The sequence below is a fragment of the Nicotiana tabacum genome, chromosome 8 (genome assembly GCF_000715075.1).
Source record: "Nicotiana tabacum cultivar K326 chromosome 8, ASM71507v2, whole genome shotgun sequence".
NCBI lineage: Eukaryota > Viridiplantae > Streptophyta > Magnoliopsida > Solanales > Solanaceae > Nicotiana > Nicotiana tabacum.
Genome location: NC_134087.1, coordinates 75,069,401 through 75,091,494, shown reverse-complemented (window position 1 = coordinate 75,091,494; position 22,094 = coordinate 75,069,401). Strand labels below are relative to the sequence as shown.

The 22,094-nt window shown below is 37.2% G+C and overlaps 1 protein-coding gene across 1 annotated transcript; it reads right to left on the bottom strand.

Annotated features, from left to right (window-relative positions):
- Positions 1-46: 46 nt before the first annotated feature.
- Positions 47-16,810, bottom strand: LOC107814428 (protein farnesyltransferase/geranylgeranyltransferase type-1 subunit alpha). The gene is made up of 5 exons (XM_016639842.2): positions 16,426-16,810; positions 15,984-16,093; positions 15,155-15,275; positions 1,714-1,809; positions 47-965 (listed from the first exon to the last, which is right to left on the bottom strand). Exons 1-5 carry the CDS (start codon positions 16,660-16,662, stop codon positions 483-485), a joined length of 1,047 nt encoding a protein of 348 aa, XP_016495328.1. The 5' UTR covers positions 16,663-16,810; the 3' UTR covers positions 47-482.
- Between the last annotated feature and the right edge of the window lie 5,284 nt (positions 16,811-22,094).

Below are 22,094 nucleotides of genomic sequence, written 5' to 3'. Positions count from 1 at the left end.
GGATCAGAAAGAAAATTGAAGTGAGCTGATCTGTGGCTGTCTTATAGCATTAAAGTGATAATGAGCTGTATTCTCCAACTTTTCAGGCTCAGGTTGTCACATTTTCGTTCCGTTTGATAAATTACAAAAATGAAATCCAAGTCTGAGTACAACACTACCCCCACAGGAATATATCCTCATTAAAGTAGAACTACTAAACTTTTAAACTAACTCAAGAAGTTGCTAAAATTGCACATGTTACCAGCCTTCCTCTGGTATATTGGAAGTCACCCACACCATAAATAAGCAATGCATCCAAACTTGAGGAATAGACCAGGCCCAAACTTAAGACAGTAACACAAAACTGGCAATAAGAAATCGGGCGCAGTTTTTCCAGTTCTTCGTGTCATTCAGTTATTTCCCAGCAGATGTGTCCGACGTGACTTCTTCAGTGAATTAGATAACGGGAATCTGTATATTCGTACAACATCATTGCAATATTACTACAAGTTATCCTGCATGCTTAAATCAGCCAACCTATCAGTATTCTGGCATTTAGCTGATTGAACAGGAATAGTGCTTTTGCGCCAATTCCAATAGTTTATTCTCATTGGATCAGCATGTTCCAAGATGGAACAAATTCTCTTCGCCAAGGGTAAATCCGGAGAGCATGACTGTGGAGTAAGAACATCTACTGCACTTTTTAATTCTTCCCTTGGTTCAAAACCATGACTGAGAAGATCCAACAGCAAGCTCAGAGCATGCACATGATTATTTTTGGAGGTTAAAACATCCAAAAGCACCGATGCTACTTGAGAATCCTCAACTAGAGATTGTGTATCATTCTTGTAAAGACCACGAAGATACCTCCAAGGACTTTCATTCTCCGGACTAGCTCTGAGGGCTTGAACTGTGTAATTCACTTCTAATTCCCTCATTGCCGCTAGGCCCCCTAATAGAGGTGATCGTGTCACAACAAAGTATCTCTACAAGAAACAAAGTAAAGTGAGAAGCTACACTACCTTCACAAAGGAATTTTTACCCTTTTAACTTTTTAAAGTTAATAGTCATAAAACATTTGTTAGAGATGAGCTCCTTTTGAAAATGTCAGGGGGTACTGATATCAGTTAGGAGTTTTAGAATAACTAAAGCAAAAAAGGAATGGAACTTTTACAGCTAATTGTTGCTTGAGAGTCGAGACTAAAATGAGTGAACACCGTCAAATAGAAGCAGCACTACTCGGTTGCTGTGCATTTCTCCTAGCTGCTATATAATAAGTAAACATGGTAATGAGTCTCATGCACACTTCTTTATGCATCCTTTAGCAAATGAACTTGACGGAGGTTATTTGCAAATATGGAGACTTATATGTCAACCCTAGAAGTCCTTTCTCATTAAAATTTCATGGGTTTGGGACAATGAAGAAGTAGAAGCTTTATGGAAGAGTATTATGCTTGTTCTGTGCTGTATTTTGGGTACCACTAGAGGATTCCAGCACAGACTCCGCGTCCAGCTTTAGATTGAGAAAAATCCATTTCTTGCCATCTTATCGTTTTCAGGCATACTTTTAACAAAGCTCCCAAGGGAGTGGTATATGCTTCTTGTTTGGAGATTTTTTTGTTTATACCTTCTGATTCTGTCAGTTGAGGACATCTTGTTCCTCTCAGTCCTTTTCTTTTACTATCAAAGAATTATTTATTCTCATAAAAAACGGAAAAGAAGTTCAATCATTACCTGATTCCAAGCAGAATTGTTGTAAATATCATCTTCGAGGAGTTGTTGACAATAGGCAAGCTCATTTTCCCATCCGCCAAGAGCTTGAAGGACCCACTTCATAAATAGGAAAAAAGAAGATCAGTATTCTGGTTTGCTAACGAGAAACAACAACAACAACAACAACAACAACCCAGTAAAATCCCACAAGTGGGGTCTGGGGAGGGTAGAGTGTACGCAGACTAAAAAGTAGGATAGAGAGGCTGTTTCCGAAAGACCCTCGGCTCGAGAAGAAGAAAAATAAACAATAGACAATACTAAAAAGTAGGATCCAAACTCATTTTTCGCAGGTTCCAGGTTAGATCACAGAACTGTAAGATTATCCCAAGAATAGATAAAACTAATTAATCCCTTTGTCTGTGCTTTTATCATCTTGATTTGACTGGAAATCGACTTTAAAGGTATAGTTGAAATTGTATAGGTAAGCAGCACAAAGTTTTGGAGTGTATATCCCTATTGTTTATGCTTTTATAGGTAGTGTGTTGTTAAAGGCTCATGTAAAGCGCTGAAACAATGACTATGTACAGTGCAAGTTGACGTTTCGTCTCTGACGCTATAATGCAGCACCAAGGCGCTAAGGCAGCCACCTCTGGCTCTTGAAGATAGCGACACTACTCAATATACATAGCTGCCAAGTGAGATATTAATTGTCAAAGAAATGAACTGAATAATTTGCGATGTAACTCGGAAAAGGAAACAAGGAATTCTTTCTTTTTCTGATAAAAGTAGTGATATTCAGGCTAGCTTGTGCATACTTCGACTATTCCACCAGATACCTACTATCTCCCACCAGCAAAAGTACTGAGTAACTCTATCCCCAAGGCATAGACAGATAGGAAGAGTCATCTAGAGGGACTTAAACCCTGGTCTCCAAGATTTAGAGCCACTTCATTGACCACTAGGTCACTCTTAGGTAAAGAAAATAAGGAACTTAACACAAGAAAACCAGTTCTATTGCCAAATCAAAAACTTTAAATTTTCTTCTTTGCATATGAATTAGAAATTCAAAAAGATTATTGAACTTGATTTACTGTTACTTCATATATTTTAAATTGTATCATTCATAAGATTATATCTAAGGTGCTTTCCAATAGACTAAAGTACGTATTGGATGTGACAGTATCTACTTCACAGAATGCTTTTGTGGATGGAAGACATATTCTAGATGCAGCACTAGTGGTTGAAGTGGTTGACTCGAGAAGGAAGCTAGGAGAAACGGGGATATTGTGTAAACTGGACCTTAAGAAGGCCTACAATTATGTTAATTGAGAGTTCCTTGATTTCAATATGTTGAGGATGGGATTTGGTGCAAGATGGAGGAAATGGATCGAGATTTGCATTTCAACAACCAGGTTCTCTGTTCTTATGAATGGTAATCCATGTGGTTTCTTTGGTAGCTCGAGAAGGATGAGACATGGCGACTCGTTATCCCCTATGTTGTTCATTTTAGTGATGGAAGTGTTGAGAAGGATGATGGTCAGGGCTGGGACTGGGTTACTTAGGCTTTTTTTTTTTTTTTTTTGCAGTGATTGGTGGTCAAAGTATTGTGAGGGTGTCTCATCTTTTGTTTGTGGATGATACTTTAGTGTTTGTGATGCTGACAAAGCACAATTGTTCATCTGAGACAAGTGTTGACTTGGTTTCAGGTAGTGTAAGGGGTAGAGATCAACCTCAAAAAATGCGAAATTATCCCAGTGAGCAAGGTTGAGAATATAGAGGTCCTAGCGCAAGTGATGAATTGTAAGATTGGGGATCTTCCTTCAACTTATCTGGGACTACCGCTGGGAGCATCTAATAACGACCTAGCAGTTTGGAACCCGGTGACAGAGAGGGTAGAAAAGAGGCTTGCAAGTTGGCAAAGGAGATATTTATCTAAAGGGGGGAAGGAAGTGTTAATTAAGAGTGCTCTGCCGAGCATCTCCACTTATTTTATGTCTTCGTTACACGCTCCACCTAGCGTAATACGAAAGTTGGAAAAACCTCAGAGGGACTTCTAAGGCATAGCTCAAGTGGGGAGATGAAGTTTCACTTAGGTAATTGGGAGTCTGTTACTAAGTGTTGGGGTGAGCTGGAGACAAAAGATCTAAGTTTTCAACAAGGAGTTACTAGCAAAGTGGTTATGGAGATTCCGGGTACAGGTGGATGCTCTTTGAAAGGGGTGATTGTGGAGAAGTACGGGGTTTTGGAAGGGGGTGGAGCACTAAAAATGCTTCACTTCCCTATGGGTGCGGTTTATGGAGGATATTATAAAGGGATAGGAAGAGTTTGATGAGAACATTTCATCAGAGTGGGGGATGGGAGAATAAGCTTTTGGGAGCATAGGTGGTGCAGGGACAACATTTGAGAATCACATAACCGAACCTGTACAATATTCCTGTAACACTCCCCAAATTTATAAAAGATTCGAGACACGCTAACTATAGAACTAATTTATTACTATTGTTATTATTTTTATCTTGCCTATAGTGATATATATATATATATATATATATAATTGGTTATACAATTAAGAAAATGTTAATAGTTTTAATATTATTAAATTTAAAAAAAAAAGGTATCATTAGTTATTAGTAATTAAAAAAAAAAAGGAAAAAAGGCTTAAAAGCCCATAAGAAGGGATGTTGGAAACAAAAGCCTCCAAACCTTAAAAGAGAGGCAGAACGTTATCAGAATGACGGAAAGCAAAAGCTAAAAAAAAAAAAAAAAATAGAATCGTTCGCTCACGAAACAGAGACTTCGTTTATCACACAGGCAACGGAAAAATCTAGGGTTTCTTACAAATCACTAATTCTTGAACTCAGGTATGTAAAATCCCCTGTTGTCAATTACTCTACAATAGTAATAGGTAAGAATAGAATAGTTAATTCTCTTCTCCCTCTATATCAACAATAGATTTCATATTTAGGTGTAGTACTTTAAAATTGATTAAAATACACTGATTGTTGTAGAAACGATTGTTTGACGGGTATAAATTGGACTGGAGTCTACGTATTGGCCCAAGGAGTATTGAGGTGAGTTGATATAACCCTTTACTAAAGTGGTTTAACTCACAAAAGCACGCATACAAGGTGTTTGATGAATTGCTTAAAAGAGTTTATCTTTATTTAATTAGAGCGAGTGAGTACCCATTAATTTAGAATTGTTCTAGCAAAAGTTTAGATGATCTATTATGCTATATGTGCTTAAATTTTCAGATTTTTGTGTTATTCTTATATGCTATTTTCATGTTGAAGATTATGAAGAAGAAAGAGTCTTTAGAAATATTTTTATATGTTTATTTCATTCTTATGTCATGCTTTACATTTAAGGGCACCAATATGAGCATGTACATAATGTTCTATAAAGAAAAGATTTAGACTTGAAAAAGTCACAAGGAAGAAGTTTTAGAAAGAAAAAAATTTTGGGGAGTATCCGTTATTCTGAGAAGGGGTCATCGTCCAGGCCGAGGGTCCTGACCAAGGCGTTGACTTCCTGAAACTACTTGTGCCAAAGTAGGGAGCACACGAGCCGAGGGTCTCGTTGCTGAGAATTTACTTAGTCATGCTAAGGTATGATACATGAGCGCTGAGAACCATGAAGCGAGTGGCACCTCGTGGATTGGACCTATTCGATCAGGTTGGGATCGAACCCGTGCCGATCACACGGTGACTGAGACAGAATTAAGTCAGGATAGTTGGAACTCCCAAAGTATAAAGTGAAGTATTTTTTTTTAAAGAAAGAAAAAGAAAAGAATTTCTTTTAGAATATTCATAAATTGCTATTATGCAATTATTTTAGAATTATTCTTATAAACTTTATGTTTTACATGCATTTAGAACCTTTGCTCGTAATGTATATGTTATTAAAGTTTCTCCCCCTGTTGTTGAGACTCACTGAGTACAGTGGATGGTACTGACGTTCTCTTTTGGGAACCTACGTTGGTCTGCGGTACAACGTAGGAACCAGATTTGCAGGCGAGCAGGTTACGAGTTAGGACTTCCTTCCCTTCCAGTGATATTGGTGAGCTCCGCTTTTGTTCGTGGAGTATTCTTAGAGTCATTTTCATTTAGCTATTTCTTTGTTTATCTAGAGAACTGACCAGGAAATCTCATGTCCTGAGCAGTGCGTCAGTTTATCAGTAGAGACTTCATAGACATAGTCATTGGGTTGAGATTCATATGTTATTTTATAATAACTTAGCAATAATTCAGTAGTTACTATGAATAAAGTTTTGGAGTTGATTTATTTAAATATTTGAATTAATCAAGAGTATTTGGTTAGAGTATTGCTTTGTTGCATATAAAGTGTGGAGCTATAATAGATTGAATAAGCAGAGATGGTTCGCTCGATCAGGTTTAGTGATCGAGTGCCGGTCTCGGCTTGTTTAGAAAATGGGTCGTGACAAACTTGGTATCAGAGCCTCAGGTTTATGGAGTCCTAGGGGTCTATGAAGCCGTGTTAGTAGAGTCTTGTTTATGTGTATGAAGCGCGTCATACTTATAAACAGGAGGCTACAAGCATTTAGGAAAAATCTTTTTTTTTCATACTTTAGATCGTGCAGTAGAGCCTACCTCTAAGAAATTATCTAATGTATTCTTTTCTCCAAAACTCGCAGAAATGGCTCGTACTCGCAACTCTGACACCGACACTCAGGATGCTGCTCAAGAAACTATTGCTACTATTGTGGCTCAAGGCATAACTAAAAAGGCTCGAACTCAGAGAAGGAAGGGTAAATCCACAAGGGGGGTTCAAGTACCCCAAGTTGAACATGAAGAAGGGGTGGAGCATGATGAGCAAGTACCTCAGGATCCAACGCCAACCCCAACAGCAGCTCCGACTCAAACAACTATATCCCCAAAGGTGGGTCAGATGTTCAATGCAGTCAACAGTGCTATGGAGATGTTTAAGGCCTTTATGGCTAACCAGAACGAGAAAAGAGATAAGATTCCACCTCAAACAAATAGGCAGAATAATTCTGAGTCCTCAAGAGTGAATGAATTTCTGAAGTTGAGTCCTCAAGTGTTCCATGGTTCTATAGTTGATGAAGATCCAATGTTATGGATGGAGGGTGTTAAGAAAGCCCTCCGAGTGATGAAAGTATTTGATGACAAAGTTGTGGAGCTGGCTGCTTACCAGCTTAGAGATGTGGCTGGCGCTTGGTTTGAGATGTGGGAAAAGGAAAGAGATGAAGATGATGGTCCGCCTACTTGGGAAGAATTTGAAGAGGCCTTCATGGCTAACTTTATCCCAGAAGAGGATAGGGAAGCTAAGGCTACAGAGTTCGAACAGCTCAAGCAAGGGAATAAAAGTGTGCAAGAGTACTACATGGAATTCATAAGGTTAGCTAAGCATGCTCCTCACATGGTTAAGACTGAAAAAGTAAAGATTCGTAGGTTTGTGGGCGGTTTAGCTTACCACATTAAGGATACGACATCAGCTGCAGCAGTAGGGATGGAAGCCTTCTCCTCTGTTGTGGGATTTGCCAAGCACTTAGAGAAAGACAGACAACTAAGGAGAGAAGAAAAAGAGCATAACAAGAAAGCCCGTACAACGGGCAGGTTTAATGGTACATCCAGCGGAGGTGGAAGGGATTCCTCTAATAAGGAGTCATTAGCACCAGCTCAGTCCAGTCATCAGTCAGGTGGTGGGTCTTCTTTCAGACGTACTCAGAGTTATGGAAATCAGTCTCGCCAGAACCAGAATTTTAGGACATCATCCTCACATAGCCAGAGTCATACTGAGCAACATTCACACCAGTAAGGTATTTGTGGAACATATAACCGGCAACATTCAGGTCAGTGCAAGCTCGGGTTTCATGGTTGCTACCATTGTGGAGACATTGGTCATATAAAGACCAACTGCCCAAAGTTGCGACGTAATTTCAGTGGTGGATCAACTCGTCCTTCTAGTTCCTCAGCTACCGCAGTTGCACCATTTCAGGCTCGTGGTCCTCATAATCAGACCGGGCAGGGGGCAAGCAGAGGTGCAGATCGAGTTACTCAGGGAGGGGGACAACCCCGTTTGTTTGCTACACTTGATCGTCAGAGTGCAGAGGCATCTGCCGAAGTTATTATAGGTATACTTTTAGTCTGCTCACATAATGTTTATGCCATAATGGATCCAGGTTCAACGTTTTCATATATGACTCCATACTTTGCAATTAACCTCGGACTAGAACCTGAACAACTTAGTGAGCAATTCCTAGTATCTACTCCAGTTGGCGAGTCAGTGAAAGTCACCAGAGTCTATAGAGGTTGTATAGTTTCAATCCAAGGTCGCAACACCAAAGCCGATCTCATAGAGTTAGAAATGGTGGATTTTGATGTGATCATGGGTATGGATTGGTTGTCTTCCTGCTATGCCATGTTAGATTGTCATGCTAAGATAGTCAGGTTCCAATTTTCAAATGAAGAAGTCTTAGAGTGGAAGGGTAGTTCAGCATCGCTTGTAGGTAAGTTTATTTCTTACCTTAAGGCACAACGAATGATCGGTAAGGGGTGTCTCGCCTATTTGGCTCACATTATTAATCCACAGAATCAGAACCATCGGCTCTTCAGTCAGTGCCAATTGTTAGAGAATTTCCAGAAGTTTTCCCAGATGACCTTCCCGGACTTCCTCCCGAAAGAATCATAGACTTCGGCATTGATCTCATGCCAGGCACTCAGCCCATATCTATACCTCCTTATAGGATGGCTCCAGCAGAACTTAATGAGTTGAGAGAACAGTTGAAAGACCTTCTTGACAAGGGTTTCATCAGACCGAGTGTTTCGCCGTGGGGTGCCCCGGTCCTGTTTGTAAAGAAGAAAGATGGGTCTCTCAGAATGTGTGTCGACTATCGGCAGTTGAATAAAGTTACCATTAAGAACAAGTACCCACTGCCAAGAATTGATGATTTATTTGATCAACTCCAGGGTGCAAAGTACTTTTCAAAAATAGACTTGAGGTCGGGGTACCATCAGTTGAGAATCAGAAAAGAGGATATATCTAAAACAGCCTTTAGAACTCGCTACGGGCACTATGAATTTCTAGTGATGTCCTTCGGGTTGACAAATGCTCCAACTGCATTCATGGACCTCATGAATAGAGTTTTCAAGTCATTCCTAGATACCTGTATTATTGTGTTTATAGATGATATTTTGGTGTACTCTAAGAGCAAGGAAGATCATGCAGAACACCCCAGAATGGCCTTGCAGACCTTGAAGGAGAATGAGCTTTATGCCAAGTTTTCAAAATGTGAGTTCTGGTTGCAGTCAGTGGCGTTCTTAGGCCACGTGGTATCTAGTGAAGGAATAAAAGTAGACCCTCAGAAGACAGAAGCAGTCAAGAACTGGCCTAGGCCGACAACGCCAACCGAAATCAGGAGTTTCTTGGGGTTAGCTGGCTACTATAGAAGGTTTGTGGAGGGGTTTTCCTTACTTGCAGCTCCATTAACTAAGTTGACTCAGAAAGCAGTCAAGTTCCAATGGTCAGACGCTTGTGAGCAGAGTTTTCAAGAGTTAAAGAAGAGGTTGACCACTGCACCTGTGTTAACCTTGCCGACAGGTTCGGGTGGTTTCACAGTGTATTGTGATGCCTCCAGAGTGGGTCTTGGTTGTGTTCTTATGCAAAATGGAAAAGTTATTGCTTATGCTTCCAGGCAGTTAAAGAATCATGAAAAGAACTACCCCACACACGACTTGGAGCTTGCAGCAGTGGTGTTTGCATTAAAGATATGGCGACATTACCTTTATGGCGAGCATTCTGAAGTGTTTACAGACCACAAAAGCCTCCAGTACATTTTCAAGCAAAAAGAACTAAATTTGAGACAGAAGGTGGCTCGAGCTATTGAAAGATTATGACATCAATATCCTTTATCACTCGGGCAAAGCTAATGTGGTAGCAGATGCACTTAGTAGGAAGTCAATGGGCGTTTTGGCCCATCTTGCAGAACAAAGGCGATCTTTGGGTCGAGAAATTCAAAAACTAGCAAATGATGGAATAAGATTGAATGAGACCGAAGAAGGAGATATAACTCCTTATGCCTTAGCGCAATCCTCCCTTGTTGCGCATGTTAAGGCTAAGCAAGACGAAGATTCGTACTTAGTGAAATTAAAAGAAGGAGTCAGGAACAAAGAAATCACTGCCTTCACTCTAGGAAGTGATGGAGTTTTGAAGTTGAATGATCGGTTATGTGTGCCTGATGTAGGTGGTCTTAGGAAGGCCATAATGGAGGAAGCTCACAGTTCGAGATACTCTATCCACCCAGGTGCTACCAAAATGTATCTAGATTTGAAAGAGTTGTATTGGTAGAAAGGCATGAAGAAACAAGTAGCAGATCATGTGGCTAAATGTTTAAATTGTCAGCAAGTGAAAGCCGAGCATCAGAGGCCTGGTGGCCTAGCTCAAGACATAGAGATACCACAGTGGAAGTGGGAGATGATTAATATGGATTTCGTAGTAGGTCTACCTCGCACATACCGTAAGCATGATTCAATCTGGGTTATTGTAGATCGACTGACAAAGTCCGCACATTTCCTACCAGTAAAGACGACAGATTCTGCAGAGCAGTATGCGCAGTTGTACATCAAGGAAATAGTCCGATTGCATGGTACTCCAGTTTCAATCATATCTGACAGAGGCCCTCAGTTCACGGCGCATTTTTGGCAGAAAAGATTAGGTACCAAGTTATATTTAAGCACTGCTTTCCATCCACAGACCGATGGCCAGGCAGAAAGGACCATTCAAACTCTCGAAGATATGTTGCGTGCGTGTGTTATAGATTTTGGAGGAAATTGGGATGATCACTTGCCACTTATAGAATTTGCTTACAATAACAGCTATCAAGCCAGCATTAATATGGCTCCTTATGAAGCATTGTATGGGCGAAGATGTAGGTCTCCGGTGGGTTGGTTTGAACCAACAGAGGTGCCGTTGATTGGTTCAGAGTTTGTTTGTGAGGCCTTGGAGAAAGTTCAGCTAATTAGAGAAAGACTTAAAGCGGCTCAGAGTCGTCAAAAGTCTTATTCTGACAAGAGGCATCGTGAGTTAGAGTTCATGGTTGGTGATAAGGTGTTGTTGAAAGTTTCACCAATGAAAGGAGTTATGAGATTTGGTAAGAAAGGGAAACTTAGCCCTAGATTTATCGGACCTTATGAAATTCTAGAAAAGAAGGGAAACGTGGCTTATAAGCTAGCGCTACCCGTTGAGTTGTCCTCTGTTCATCCTGTCTTTCATGTGTCTATGATTAGAAAGTACATTCATGATGAGTCGCATATAATACCTGTCGATACCATAGAAATTAAAGAAGACTTGACTTATGAAGAGGTACCTATAGAAATTCTCGATAGGCAAGTAAGAAAGTTAAGAACAAAAGATTTAGCGTCGGTAAAAGTTTTGTAGAGTAATCATGATTCAAAAGAAGCTACGTGGGAGGTCGAGGAAGATATGAGGAAGAAGTATCCTTATTTATTTGAGTAACAAGGTATGTGAACCTAGGTTTGACTTGACATTTATATTTCATTTATTAATACAAGTTAGCAAGTGTTTATGTCCTTCTTAGGTTATACTTAGTTGTTGTAGTAATTTAGTTTATGCCATAGTATATTTAATTCATTAAAGTGATTTACTTGTGCTAGAGTTGTTGTGCTTTAGATTCTTGTTAGTTATCGTGGTACCTCCTTGCCGGAGTGTGAGTAATTAATTTATGAGCTGCGTATGGTGCCTATGAATGGCCTGTTATGGTATATTTGGTTGTTGTTGATGTAGTAGTGGTATTTGTGACAGGGATTTGTTTTGGATAGTCCAAGTTACAAAGGAAACTCTGCCGAAATTTTTGAAAATTTAGGGAGTTAGCCAAATTTTTGAGTCCCTTGGAAGAGTGGGTAGTGCTAAGAAAAATTAAGAGGTTCAAGGACCTAAGGAATGATTGTTAACTTAAGAATAAGGCCCTAGCAACATTCGAGGACGAATGTTTTTAAGGAGGGAAGATTGTAACACACCCCAAATTTATAAAAGATTCGAGACACGCTAACTATAGAACTAATTTATTACTATTGTTATTATTTTTATCTTGCCTATAGTGATATATATATATATATATATATATATATATATATATATATATATATATAATTGGTTATACAATTAAGAAAATGTTAATAGTTTTAATATTATTAAATTTCAAAAAAAAAAGGTATCATTAGTTATTAGTAATTAAAAAAAAAGGAAAAAAAGGCTTAAAAGCCCATAAGAAGGGTTGTTGGAAACAAAAGCCTCCAAACCTTAAAAGAGAGGCAGCAGAACGACGGAAAGCAAAAGCTAAAAAAAAAAAAATAGAATTGTTCGCTCACGAAACAGAGACTTCGTTTATCACACAGGCAACGGAAAAATCTAGGGTTTCTTACAAATCACTAATTCTTGAACTCAGGTATGTAAAATCCCCTGTTGTCAATTACTCTACAGTAGTAATAGGTAAAAATAGAATAGTTAATTCCCTTCTCCCTCTATATCAACAATAGATTTCATATTTAGGTGTAGTACTTTAAAATTGATTAAAATACACTGATTGTTGTAGAAACGATTGTTTGACAGGTATAAATTGGACTGGAGTCTACATATTGGCCCAAGGAGTATTGAGGTGAGTTGATATAACCCTTTACTAAAGTGGTTTAACTCACAAAAGCACGCATACAAGGTGTTTGATGAATTGCTTAAAAGAGTTTATCTTTATTTAATTAGAGCGAGTGAGTACCCATTAATTAAGAATTGTTCTAGCAAAAGTTTAGATGATCTATTATGCTATATGTGCTTAAATTTTCAGATTTTTGTGTTATTCTTATATGCTATTTTCATGTTGAAGATTATGAAGAAGAAAGAGTCTTTAGAAATATTTTTATATGTTTATTTCATTCTTATGTCATGCTTTACATTTAAGGGCACCAATATGAGCATGTACATAATGTTCTATAAAGAAAAGATTTAGACTTGAAAAAGTCACAAGGAAGAAGTTTTAGAAAGAAAAGATTTTTGGGGAGTATCCGTTATTCTGAGAAGGGGTCATCGTCCAGGCCGAGGGTCCTGACCAAGGCGTTGACTTCCTGAAACTACCTGTGCCAAAGTAGGGAGCACACGAGCCGAGGGTCTCGTTGCTGAGAATTTACTTAGCCATGCTAAGGTATGATACATGAGCGCTGAGAACCATGAAGCGAGTGGCACCTCGTGGATTGGACCTATTCGATCAGGTTGGGATCGAACCCGTGCCGATCACACGGTGACTGAGACAGAATTAAGTCAGGATAGTTGGAACTCCCAAAGTATAAAGTGAAGTATTTTTTTTTAAAGAAAGAAAAAGAAAAGAATTTCTTTTAGAATATTCATAAATTGCTATTATGCAATTATTTTAGAATTATTCTTATAAACTTTATGTTTTACATGCATTTAGAACCTTTGCTCGTAATGTATATGTTATTAAAGTTTCTCCCCCTGTTGTTGAGACTCACTGAGTACAGTGGATGGTACTGACGTTCTCTTTTGGGAACCTACGTTGGTCTGCGGTACAACGTAGGAACCAGATTTGCAGGTGAGCAGGTTACGAGTTAGGACTTCCTTCCCTTCCAGTGATATTGGTGAGCTCCGCTTTTGTTCGTGGAGTATTCTTAGAGTCATTTTCATTTAGCTATTTCTTTGTTTATCTAGAGAACTGACCAGGAAATCTCATGTCCTGAGCAGTGCGTCAGTTTATCAGTAGAGGCTTCATAGACATAGTCATTGGGTTGAGATTCATATGTTATTTTATAATAACTTAGCAATAATTCAGTAGTTACTATGAATAAAGTTTTGGAGTTGATTTATTTAAATATTTGAATTAATCAAGAGTATTTGGTTAGAGTATTGCTTTGTTGCATATAAAGTGTGGAGCTATAATAGATTGAATAAGCAGAGATGGTTCGCTCGATCAGGTTTAGTGATCGAGTGCCGGTCTCGGCTTGTTTAGAAAATGGGTCGTGACAATTCCAAGCCAAAAGAAGATGTTGGTCCATCGATTATGGAGCCTCCAAGCGGAAGAAGTGCAGTGGTACTTGAGGTTTAGGAGGTACTTGCAAGACTGGGAGGTAGAAGAATATCAAAATTTGCTTGGATTATTTCATAATCAAAAATATTCACAAGATAAATATGATGCATGGAGATAGGGTGTCGGGGATAATGGCGTTTTTTCCGTTAAGTCCTATTATGAGAAGCTCTTAATTGGGGAGGAGCTAGTCTTTCCACATTATTCAATATGGATCCCGAGGGTACAGAGAAAGGTGTGTTTCTTCACTTAGCTAGCTACAAGAGGTGTGATTTTGACGACGAAAAATTTGAGGAAGAGGAAGATTACTTGTGTAAGTTGGTGCTTTATGTCTAAAGACTCGGGAGAAGATATGAATCGCCTTCTTCTGCACTGAATAGCATCTTTTTGTGGTGGGAAATTTTGAGATGGTTTGAGATGGAGTGGGTAATGTCGGGCACCCTGAAAGACACAATGTTTAGTTGGGCTTTCGGGAGTCGGAATAGAAGACGCAGCTGCACAGAGCATGGGATGTTGCTCCTCTACACTTATGTGGACCATATGGAGAGAGAAAGAAATAGGAGAGCTTTTGATGGAGTCGAGAAAAATATTATTTATTTGGGGAATAGACCCTTTTCACTTATTGTTTTTTGGAGCACCCATGAGGTTCCCTTATGTATAGATGATTGGGTGGCATTCATAGAAAATATGTCTTTTTGTAAGGTTTCCTATTTTTTTGGTATACTTCTTTTGTACGGGCATCTTTTGTCCTTTGCTTTTAATGAAATTTATTACATTAATTACACTTACTTGTGAAGTCAAAGAAGAATTTGGGGCTTTTTAAAGTTTTTCGACATTTGACAACACTATTAGAGGGAGAGATATAATTGGGATTGATTACATGTTTTACGCAATAATGAAGCAAAACCCCAAAAATAATGTAATGAGTTGTCATGAGATCCTAAGATGTAATAAGATCATATGTCACCCTACTGTGACCTTACTATCTTTTTTTTTCTTTTTTGGATGACGAAGAAATTTGTCTGAGGCCGATCCTTGGGACCAACCACAACCTTCAAAACTCGAGGATAATGGGTATGTCCCTCTATCCTTCTCCGTTTAAATTCTACGCTTAATTTGCATGGCTTTGGGCTTGAACCTGTGACCTAAGTCACAAGTCTCAACCCTTGCCAATTGAACTAAGCCTGGGGACTTTTCCAATTGACTTTAGCATCTTGTCAATTCCATGAACTTGTCAGTTCTATCTAGGATCTGGATCAATTCCATGAACCTGAATAATCTAGATCATGATTTTAGTAACATGAAATACACTCATGCGAAAGAGCTTCTTTTAAACAGGTAAAGGTATTATAAAGAGAAAAGGGATGGAAAGACAACCTGCCGATGGGACCAAGCATGATAATTTTTTGCATCCTGAGAAAATATTTTCTTGGTGAATTCTAGCTCATTTGTCACAGCATCAGTTCGCAGCTTCTCAGCAAGCCATCGTCTATGATGCCTGTAAGTTTCTATTATGAAGAACTTCGACCATTGTGCACATATTTATAATTAGATAAAAATAAAGAATTCAACAGAACAAGAATAACTTGTGTGGAGGAACAAACTTCCCCACTTCCCTTTTCTGTGAAGGAAAACATGGAGTCAAGTATAATATGCAGATACATAGATACTGAAAAGGGTAAAAGACAATCATTCCCCCCTCACCAATGAATATTTATTATAAACACTATATATTCCAAGAACATAAATACAATACATTTTATAAAGTTCTGCAATTTCTTTGAAACATGCACATCTCATAGAAAAGCTGCATGTCTCACCTTATCTCTCAGCCCAATGAAGCCTGTTCATCCTTGTGCTAGAGTCATTACTTTTAATTTCTAATAGATTGGAATTCTATGGCACTAACTAACTAACTAAAAATGACCAATTCACCACTAATTCATGATTTCCCTCCTTCTACCACACGATGGGCATTCAGAACTCAATAATCGAGTGTCTCTACTTATCGTTTTTTCGTCTTATATGTTATAATGGAGTATCTGGTAGTTGAAAGCTCGTGTACTGTCTAATCCCATCAACTTGAAGCAGTTTCATCACGTTATCTCTGTTAACCTTGATTCATGATATAAATCACTTGTCAACAAAGTATTCACTTTCCATCACCTTTACTTTAGAAGGGACCTGTGTGGAGTTTTCAACTTACCATATTTGATAATTTTTTGTGTTCTCCCCAGCAATGCGATCAACAAACTTCAATTCTTCATGTAAATCAACACCCAGTGCCTCCAGCACAACTCGCCTGAATTGCCATACCTAAACATGAAATTACCCATTAATTAACAACCCTACAACTTTGTGCCCACAATATTCAAAAGTCTTTTTACATTCTTAAACTTTGTAGACAGTCAAATTAAGGCACACAAAATGAAACAGAGGGACTATACAAACTCCGACGCAATTATCTCACAAAACTCCATTAACATTTAAGTTCAGATTCCAATTCTACGCCAAAGATGCAACTTTACCTTTTTTATACACGAAAAATTCCAATTAATACAAAAATAATCCCACTTAAATTCACAAAATACTGCATTATAAAAACCAAAAGGAAAGAACTGAAAGAGAAATTGCAGTTAGAGACTCACAGTGTAATTTCCAGGGTTTAACGGAATAGCTTCAGCAGTAAGCTGAAGGGCGCGTGGAGACCGCTCGTCGTCTAAGTAGATTGCCCGGAAATAATCCATGGTTTCCGAGAAGTCTTCGGTGTAGGCTATTGGAACCACCGGGCAGGGCCCGTCGTCTTGCGGAACGGGCTTCACATCGGCCCATTCAGGCCTTTCCTTGAACGGGATTCGCGTTCGCTTATCTTCGCCAGTATCCATTTTTCTACTCGGATCGATCTCCGGGATCTGATCGGACCTTTAATTAGTGATTCCCGGCGGTGTAGTTCAATGCGCCGGAGTTTCGCAGAAAGAAAAGAAAGGTTCAAATAGCCTGTTTGGCCAGGCCGGAGAAATAAGATTAGAAGTGCATTTGGCTAATCAGAAATAATTTATATTTGGCCAAGTTTTTTAGAAAGGGCTTTTAAGTGTTAAATTATGAATAAAGACATGAATAAATTTACTTAATAATTAATATTATAAGTAAATAAATAATCTCAAAAAAATTTTATTACATGTAATAATTAAAATAAACATTTTATTTAAATAAAATTAAAAAAATACTTAATTCTTTTAATATAAGTTAAATATATTTAAAAAAAATCAACAAATATAAAAGCATTCATCCCTAAAGTCACTATATATTAGAAAGTTTTCTAAAAAATAAGAAGAAATATTTATAAATTAATTCTAAGTATTAGGTTCAAGGGTTATTTTGGTATATATTATATTTTGTTAAGGGTATTTTAGGTAATAAGAAAAGCCAAAATTACTTCTGCTTTTGCTTTTGGAAAGAAACTACTTTTTTCTGCTTCTCTAAAACTTTTTTCCCAAAAATATTTTTTTTTCCTAAATAAACTTGGCCAAACACCTCAAGTTAGGGAGGAAAAATGCTTTTGGAAAAAGAAAAAAAACACTTTTCGCCTCCCGAGAAGCTTGGCCAAATAGGCTATATAAGTCCAGTAGAAGCTGATTCGACAAACTTTTGTAAATGATGGGCAAAGGCGAGAAAATGACACAAATGGTTCCTTATCTTTGGAGTAGGTTTAAAGTAGTCCTTAAATATATCATTGATCCGTTTTGGTCCCTTAAGTGTAAGTTTCTGGAAAGTTAATATTTTTTCTCTCCATTAAAAAGTTAACAAACTCTAATTTGTTAATTTTAACGAGAACGGCAAGTATAGCCACTTCCAAGTTCCAAGTTGTCTCCCATTCTCTTTATTTCTCGAGTACCTCTATACTCTTACGTATTAGGTTTAGTTGACCTAATAATTTTGACATGGAGCATAAATTAAATCAAAGTTAAAATTTAAATTTAAATTTTTATGTTACATCATGTATTTTCATTTAATATATGTACGACTAAGTTGAGGTTGATGAATAACGTGAGAATTGAAATTTTGAGCAAATAAAAACGAGTTGCCCGCTTACCCAAACCAAGCTGCTTGCTTGCCCGTCCTACTTGCTTGAACTATTTATCACGTGTCGTGATCATTAAATGAGAACGAGACACGTAATTAAGTTAACTAGGGATAGCATGTGACACAAATTAAGTAAGTAAGTGTTCTACACTTCTAGCTTAAATGAAAGGACCAAATAAGTCCCTCAAAATGGGCTAATTGAGTCGGGCATAAAGACCCTTTTAAGGGATGATTTTATTCATTATTTCATTCATTTTTAGAGCATAAAATCATAAAATAAACCCCTACAAACTTCTCTAAAAAAATTCACACAAATCCTAAGTGATTTCAAGGGATTCAAGGCGAATCTAGTGACGAAGAAACCCGAAGTACTTGCTAGTTTCTTTTCCTCTTCCTTGTGGTTGCATTGAAGGATTATTCGAGGTGGGATGAACCTAAGTTTCGGCTGATTCTAAGTGGTGTGAGGCGAGTTTATGCTTCTCCTTCCTTTATCTAAGATTTTATGAATTGTAGCTTGATTGTAAAGACTAGAATTTGTAAGTTCTGAAAGAGTTAGCATGTTGTTGTTGTGCCACTATTGGGCTATTGTAAGCTTATTTTTTTAAGTGAATTCATGGCTGGTTTAGACAAGAAGAAGCTTATTTATGTATTGTTGGTTGTGTTATGCGATTCGAAAGAAAAGAGAATTGTTGGAAATATGTTTTTAGTAATTTGAAAATTGTAGTTATGTTGTTGTCGATTGTTGAACTATTTGGGAGGCGTTATTGCAGCATTTTATGGCTGGAAAATTGATGGAATAACCTAAGTATGTTGTGTTATTATTATCAATATTTTCCTATTAAAAAAAGAAAGGAAAAAGGGTTTGACAATATAGTTTTATTAGACATTAACCAAGCTTGACGTTCAACGTACTATTGTGTTGGTTGTATTCCGTATATCTATTGATTGTTTGGATTGTTGCTGCAATATAGGGCATGAGAAATGTAACAAAAATAGGGGAGATGATACTCGTTTTAATATAAAATAGGCTTGTCGTTCGTTGTATGATAGTTGTATCTTTCGTAGCTTAACGATAGCATTATTATAGTTGTTGTAAATTAAGGTGCGACGAGACGAGCTCAATGTGGTTATTGGACAGATTGTGATAAAGTATGTAATGGCTATCCCTTTCCTTTCATTGGCATGAATCCGTAGTAAGTACGAGTTGGATGAATGTTATACGGAAAAACGAATATTATAGAGATCGTATCTCAATAGGTGTTACATCTTTCTGTATGCTTCCATCGTATCTTATTGAGAGGGATCCCCATCCGCTTTATGTTGTTCCATGATGTTGGACAAAGATAGAGAGTTACATACATACCTTCATACATTCTACTATTTAGTATATCTTTGGGCAAAGTATATATATATATATTTTGTAGTAGGCCACTTAGTCAATGAGATATTGCTATTGCCTATATGGTCGGTGAGAGATATTATTTCTTGGCCACTTGGTCAGTGAGAGATACTATTATCTGGCCTTATATCAGTGAGAGTTTATATTTGCATGGCCTTATGTTCACTGAGAGTTTATTGTTTCCTGGCTACTTGATTAGTAAGAGATACACGGAGCCTTATATGTGGCTGACTAACTATGATACTACTATATTGCATTGTGTCGAGTCAGGACAAGTGAGTATATCTCAGAGCATTCTTTGGCGTCTAGTTTACTATGCATTTTAGTTCAATTTCAGCTGTCAGTTATTCTATTGTCTTACATACTTGGTACATTATTTCGTACTGATGCTCCTCTTGTTGGAGGCACTGCATTTCATGTCTGTATGTTCAGATAGACAGACGGATAGACCTTCCCAGTAGATAGAGCGAGACATCAGCTTGATTGGTAAGCTTCACTCTCCCAGAGTTATTAGGTATAGACTTTGGAGTCCATTTTGTATATACAGACTTGATGAAAAGTTCGGGTCCCTGTTTCGACTATGATATAATTATGTATGTTTTGTATGTCAGTATTGTAACCTTGTCGGCCCTATGTACATGTTCAGTTTAGTATTGTTGGTTGTAGACATTCATGGTGACCTTGTCGGTCTACATAGTTATGTATATATGTTTGGATGTGTTTACTCTTCAGGTGAGTTAGATATTATCTTCAGATGATTTCAGTGTACGACTTTGTCACCCTTGGTTGGTATTGTCTGCTTGCAAGTAGGCCTTATCGGACTAAGTTGAGGGTTATCTCTCCATGATTCATAGTTATAGGGTGGTATGTTCGGGCCAAGTATGGCACCAAGTGCCGACCACGCCTCCCTAGGTTTAGGGCGTGACATTTCAAAAGTAAAACAAATGTAATTGTATAAACTTAAACGTCAAAAGGAAACTTAAATATTTATAGAGATAAATTTGCTCGTTGTTCCAAAAAGAAATTAAAAAATTCTCAAGGTCAAAGAATATGATTTTCGCTTTAATTTAGCCATCAAATATTTAATTATAGTGAAATTATGCATCTAAAAACTACATAAGAGTAGTTATTATATATTAACAGTGTCAGATTTTTGTTACACTACCAAGTTACTTAAAAGCACATAAAAAAGAAGTTATATTGGAAGACCTACAATATTTAAGGATCATTGTAGACTTAGTTAAAGATATGGTGCAATAAAAAATAAAATCAATGTCGTAATAACTAATAGTTCGGAATAGGTTTAATCGGAATAGGTTTAACTTGTTCGTACATGGAATTTAAACCTATTACTTTTTAATAAATATTTTTATTTTATCAAAAGTTTATATGCCAGCAAAAATATACAGAACTGTTAATTTTAATTATTATTAATATTACTATTACATTATATCCCAGTAAATTTCTTTTTTACTTTTATTTTTATTTTAAATAATAAACATATTAGTTGAGCTTAAATAGTGAAATATGATTTGTGAGGATTGGTACAAAATTGCCCATCTTCCACCAATTGAGCCAAACTGGCACCTAATATTAGTTTTTTGGTTCATTCCTACCTTTAAAACTAACAATCCAAAATAAATTAAAAAATATTGTAAATATCTATTACGTATCACTTTTCTATTGGTTTAACTTAACCCCACCCATTTAAACTCACTCGTATAACCTGTTATTTGCACCAACCTGACCCAATTCGAAAACTAGAGCTTGTAGGTACCTTCACTTTGAGAACAAAAGCAATTGACCTTTTACAGTCCACTTTTTTAAATAAAATAGGTTGTTATAAGAGCGTAGGATGACTGAAGCATTACATTTCTAATACATATAGGAACTCCGGCGAACACTCACAACGAACCACATTGAGATTTGAGAATATTGCATAAATGAAAAGTAATGTTCCACACTGTCATTTAATCTCTTTATTAGGTCTTATACACATGATACAATATGTTAAATTTAAGATTATTATGCATCCAGATACTATGCCAAAAGATGGAGTGATTCTTGATGAGCCTATTCCAAGAAATTATGACAGCGCAACCTGAAATACAAACAATATTATCCATTTCAACACAAAGAGCTAGGCCTAACATAATATTAACAGAAAGCAAAGCTCAATATTGACACACCACTCAGATATCTATTATTAACCTTATTTTCATACGGAAGGAATAAACGGAAATCACATTAGAACTTCCAAATAAATCGCACGGAATTTGAATTTGCAAATTGCAATTGCAGTGAAGCAAGTTATGTTCAAAAGTCTCTGCCGAAGTAGCACCTTGCTTAGTTGAATTTGCACCAACCCGAACCAATTGCAAAATTACAGGTTATACGGGTAGGCACACATATTTTGTGATATTCCCCCATTTTAATTTATCTGAATCTATTTGACTAGACACAATTTTTTTTTTAAAAAAAGAAGATTTTTGAACTTGTAGTGTAAAATGAGGCACACATATTTTTGTGTGACTATAAATCATTGCATAAATGTAAATTGTTTTCAAATATGAAAATGATTCATTCTTTTTGGCACGAACTAAAAAGAAAATAAGTTCACATAAATTAAAACGGAGGGAGTATATAGGCGATTTTTGGATAATACATAGGCAATCTATGATTTTATCAGGATCTCTCACTTTATAAAAAAGAATTCTGGTAATAACTAATAAGCGATGACACTGAAAGTACGACCATAACTTTTATAAATTTTGCTCAATAAGTGGACGAAAAATAATTTTGTACTAATTTTGATAGTTCATTTAGCCATTTTAC